This window comes from Lucilia sericata, unplaced genomic scaffold (genome assembly GCF_015586225.1).
Source record: "Lucilia sericata isolate MDLA Ls3-8-SP2 unplaced genomic scaffold, ASM1558622v1 Contig000506F_arrow, whole genome shotgun sequence".
NCBI classification, from domain to species: Eukaryota; Metazoa; Arthropoda; class Insecta; order Diptera; family Calliphoridae; genus Lucilia; species Lucilia sericata.
In genome coordinates, this window is record NW_023994520.1 from 285001 (window position 1) to 290363 (window position 5363).

The 5363-nt window shown below is 27.1% G+C and overlaps 1 protein-coding gene across 1 annotated transcript; it reads left to right on the top strand.

Annotated features, from left to right (window-relative positions):
* The first annotated feature begins 2896 nt into the window (after positions 1 to 2896).
* LOC119605661 lies at positions 2897 to 4201 on the top strand. Its single transcript, XM_037958903.1, has one exon. The coding sequence runs from the start codon at positions 2963 to 2965 to the stop codon at positions 4184 to 4186; it is 1224 nt and encodes a 407-aa protein (XP_037814831.1). The 5' UTR covers positions 2897 to 2962; the 3' UTR covers positions 4187 to 4201.
* Positions 4202 to 5363: the final 1162 nt, after the last annotated feature.

Genomic DNA, 5363 nt, shown 5'->3' on the forward strand with positions numbered 1-5363 from the left:
TCATACAAATTTTCAAAAAAATTCCATAAAATTGTTAAATTTCTACCAAAATTAGAGAAATTTTACAAAACTAAAGCAAGTTTGGCTGTTAAATTGCAAATTTTAACTTATTTTATCAATTTGTAAACCAAATTTTTAATTCCCAAATTGTTAACAAAAATCTCCTTTTGGGGAATTTTTGAGAACTTTTTGGGAATTTGATTTTTTGACACAAAATCACTAAAAATTTAATTCCTTGTTAAAAAAACAGCAAAAATATGTAAATTTTCTTAAATTACAAGTTCCCCGGTTAAAAAATTTTCTTAAATTTCATAAAAATTTTCAAAAAATTCCATACAATTGTGAAATTTCTACAAAAATTTAAGAAATTTTACAAAACTAATGCAAGTTCGGCTGTTAAACGGCAAATTTTAACTTATTTTATCAATTTCTAAACAAAAATTTAAATTCCCAAATTTAAAAAAAAAAATCCTTTTGGGGTATTTGAAAACATTTTGGGAATTTGATTTTTTGACATAAAATCACTAAAAATTGAATTCCTTGTTAAAAAACAGCCATAAAATATCAATTTTAACAACTAACTATTTCCCCAGTTTAAGAATTTTCTTAAATTTCATAACAAATTTTAAAAAATGCAATAAAATTGCAAAATTTCTACAAAAATTCAAGAAATTTTACAAAACTAAAGCAAGTTTGACTGTTAAATGGCAAATTTTAACTTATTTTATCAATTTCTAAACAAAAATTTTAATTCCCAAATTTTAAAAAAAAACTCCTTTTGGGGGATTTTTAAAACATTTTTGGGAATTAAAGTTTTTTTGTTAAAATCAATAATGAATTGATTGCTTAATATGATTCCAGCAAAAATTTTACATCTTTTCTACTAATAACTTCCCCAGTTAGGGTTTTTTATTTTATTAGAGACTATTCTCAAGGTCAAGTCTTTTAAGGTGAATTTTCTTAGAATTTTTTACTAAAAGTTCTAGGTTTTTCAGTGATATTTTATTTATTTAATAACAAAGTTCATGTTTGTATTTTAATTATTTTGTATTTTTAAACTTTTTTTAATTAGTTTCTAAAACTAAAGTTTAAACTTCAATAGTTTTTGTGTTAAATTTCTTTAGAAACTTAAAATTTATGACCTCACTTTAAAAACAAATTAAAAAAAACTTTAAAAATCCATTAATTCAAGTCTCTTCTAAAGGAAATATACATAAATTTCATTTCACAGCCAAAAACTTAAAAGTCATTATTATAATAAAAACAACAAATACAGACGAAAAAAAAAGAATTGACAAAAATACATACATTATTAAAATAACAACAAATTACCAAAAAATAAAAATAAAAAACAAAATATCTAAAAACAGCAAATTATTGTTAATCACAAGTTCATATAATCAAACAAAAAAAAAAAAAACAACAACAAAAGTGTTAATAAAAATCTAATTAGTGTAAAGCAAAAAAACTGATAAAAAAAATATTGAACTGGGGAAGTTGAAATTTGAAGAAAATTGCAAAATTTTTGCTTGAAACCTATTGAGTATTCATTTTCTTCTTGATTTCAGCCAAAAAAATCAAATTCCCAAAACTATTTCAAAAATCCCCCAAAAGTAGATTTTTGTTAACAATTTGGGAATTTAAATTTTTGTTTAAAAATTGATAAAATAAGTTAAAATTAACTATTTAACAGCAAAATTTTTTTTATTTTTGTAAAATTTCTTTACTTTTTGTAGAAATTTCACAATTTTATTGAATTTTTTCAAAAGTTTTGAAAAATTCAAGAAAATTTCTTATGCGGGGAAGTTGTTCGATGTTAGAATTTACATATTTTGGCTTGCATTATACAAGGGATTATTTTTTGGTTGTTTTGCGTGAAAAAATTCAAATTCCCAAAATATTTTAAAAATCCCCCAAAAGGAGATTTTTTTTTAAAATTTGGGAACAAAAACTTTAATGTTTAGAAATTGATAAAATAATTTAAAATTTACCATATAACAGCAAAACTAGCATAACATTTGTAATATTTCTTAAATTTTTGTAAAAATTTCACAATTTTAATGAATTTTTTGAAAATTTTCATGAAATTTAAGAAAATTTCCAAAATTATTTCAAAAATTCCCCAAAAGGAGATTTTTGTGGACAATTTGGGAATTTAATTTTTTGTTTAGAAATTGATAAAATAAGTTAAAATTTACCATTTAACAGCAAAATTTGTTTAATTTTTGTGAAAATTTCATTAAATTTTGTAGAAATTTCAAAATTTTATGGAATTTTTTGAAAATTTTTATGAAATTTATGAAAATTTCTTAACCCGGGAAGTTGTAATTTAAGAAAATTTACATGTTTTTTTGCGTGAATTTGAGAAGGCATTAAATTTTTTATGGTTTTACGTCAAAAAAATCAAATTCCCAAAATTATTTCAAAAATTCCCCAAAAGGAGATTTTTGTGGACAATTTGGGAATTTAATTTTTTGTTTAGAAATTGATAAAATAAGTTAAAATTTACCATTTAACAGCAAAATTTGTTTAATTTTTGTGAAAATTTCATTAAATTTTGTAGAAATTTCAAAATTTTATGGAATTTTTTGAAAATTTTTATGAAATTTATGAAAATTTCTTAACCCGGGAAGTTGTAATTTAAGAAAATTTACATGTTTTTTTGCGTGAATTTGAGAAGGCATTAAATTTTTTATAATTTTACGTCAAAAAAATCAAATTCCCAAAATTATTTCAAAAATTCCCCAAAAGGAGATTTTTGTGAACAATTTGGGAATTTAATTTTTTGTTTAGAAATTGATAAAATAAGTTAAAATTAACTATTTAACAGAAAAATTTTTGAAATTTTGAAGAAATTTTTGAAAATTTGAAGAAAATTTTGAAATTTTTCAGATTTTCTAAAAAAAATCTCTTAAAAAGTAACAAAACTATAATATTAAATGTAATAAATTAAAATAAAAAAATGGCGCGCAAAAAGAAAGCTTTAAAAGACTTAAAAGAGCACAAAAATAATACAACAACAATAGAGCAAACAGCAGCAGCAGCATTACAAGATCCCAGCTCTCCAGTTATGTCACCCAAAAAGAGAAACAGTTTTGATGAGAATATATTACAACAGCAACAACAACAACAACAGCAAAAGTTTACACAATACCAAAGTGATGGTGAATTAATGGAATTAAAACAAAAATTAAATTTAGAAAAAAATAAATCAAATTTATTTCTTATCAAATCCTATTCTTTTATTGATAAAACCAATAATAAACGACCTTCATCGGTCATAAATGTTAAGGCCAAATTACAAGAATTTGATAAATTTCAACAAAAAACTCTTTCAACGGAACAAAATGTGGAAAAAGAAGAGAGTAAATCAAAAAGTAAAAAGTCCTCTAAGAGTAAACAGTTTCAAAAAGGTGAAGAGAAAAAGGAGAAACCCAAGAAACCTCCCAAACTTAAGAAAATGAAAAAATCTAAATCTACTCACGATTCTACGGAGAATTTGGAGGATTTTCAAGAGTTATTAAGGAAACCCTCAGTGATATTGGAAGATGAGGTTAAAACGGCGCAGGTGGCTAGGCCTCAGTCTTTACCAGTCTCTCAAAATCAACACAGATCGGTTATAAAGTCCAAAACTTTGGATGATATCGAGACGCCTCGTTTGAAAAGAGATTCCTTTATACGTCACAGTTTACAGTCTATACGTAGAAGTTTTTCCTCTTCCAAGAAACATAATAACAATATAAGCTTTACCTCTTCCTCCTCCTCGTCTTCTTCTGCCTCTAGCTCCTCCTCTGGCTGCTCTAACTCTTCCATACTGTCGGATTCTTTACGCAAAACGAAAACCAAAGATTTTAACAAAGATATAGGCAATTTAAAAGATATCGAGGACTCTAACTATCTCATTGCTGTGGAGGAGGAAGACTTCGTTGATGGTGTGGTTGTCTCACAACCCTGTAATGTTGTTATAACCCTAAATGATGCTCAAACTTTACAATCAAATCCTGTAAATACAAATACTCCTCAACCTCCCTCCAATTCATCTTTCTCCACATCCTATACAATGGATTCATTGGCTGTGCTTAAGGAAGAAGATGAAAAGGATTTATGCTCATGTTTTAATCCTAGCAATGGCGCCAGCTGTAATAGTAGCCCTCTTGCTACCAGTGTAAATAACCCCCCAAGGTAAGTAAGTACAATAACAAAAGACACCCCCCCCCTCGCCACTTTAGATTTAAGTAATCTCTTCAAACTTTTTTCCAAATGACTGCATATTTATGTGTTTTTTTTTTCTCTCGCACACACACGCCTTTCAATGACGCCTTAAATCCTTTTGAAAACTACTACAAAAAAAAAAAAAAAAAAACTTGAAAGTTCAAGGTCGAGAATTTGCTTTTGCCAAGCACCTGTGTATGAACAGATTTTTCTAGTATTTTTTTTTTTTCTAAAGAAAATTTACATTTGTTTTGAGAGGATTTGTTATCTGAAAAGGAAAAAAAATTTCATTCAAAAAGGATTTAGTAAGGATTTGAAACTAACTTCAAGGAAACTACTACTTTAAGGGAATAAAGCGAAAATTTTGAGTCAAAAATATAAAGGGAATCTGTTAGTTTTAATCTAGTTCTGTTCTAGTTCTGTTCTAGTTCAGTTCTAGTTCAGTTCTAGTTCAGTTCTAGTTCAGTTCTAGCTCAGTTCTAGTTCAGTTCTAGCTCAGTTCTAGTTCAGTTCTAGTTCAGTTCTAGTTCAGTTCTAGTTCAGTTCTAGTTCAGTTCTAGTTCAGTTCTAGTTCAGTTCTAGTTCAGTTCTAGTTCAGTTCTAGTTCAGTTCTAGTTCAGTTCTAGTTCAGTCCTAGTTCAGTTCTAGTTCAGTTCTAGTTCAGTTCTAGTTCAGTTCTAGTTCGGTTCTAGTTCAGTTCCTAGTTCAGTTCTAGTTCAGTCCTAGTTCAGTTCTAGTTCAGTTCTAGTTCAGTTCTAGTTCAGTTCTAGTTCAGTTCTAGTCAGTTCTAGTTCAGTTCTAGTCAGTTCTAGTTCAGTTCTAGTTCAGTTCTAGTTCAGTTCTAGTTCAGTTCTAGTTCAGTTCTAGTTCAGTTCTAGTTCAGTTCTAGTTCAGTTCTAGTTCAGTTCTAGTTCAGTTCTAGTTCAGTTCTAGTTCAGTTCTAGTTCAGTTCTAGTTCAGTTCTAGTTCAGTTCTAGTTCAGTTCTAGTTCAGTTCTAGTTCAGTTCTAGTTCAGTTCTAATTCAGTTCTAGTTCAGTTCTAGTTCAGTTCTAGTTCAATTCTAGTTCAGTTCTAGTAGTCAGTTCTAGTTCAGTTCTAGTTCAGTTCTAGTTCAGTTCTAGTTCAGTTCTAGTTCAGTTCTAGTTCAGTT

Bases quoted from the DNA above. Each gene is read 5' to 3' on its own strand.
- LOC119605661 (XM_037958903.1), top strand. From the start codon at position 2,963: ATGGCGCGCAAAAAGAAAGCTTTAAAAGACTTAAAAGAGCACAAAAAT.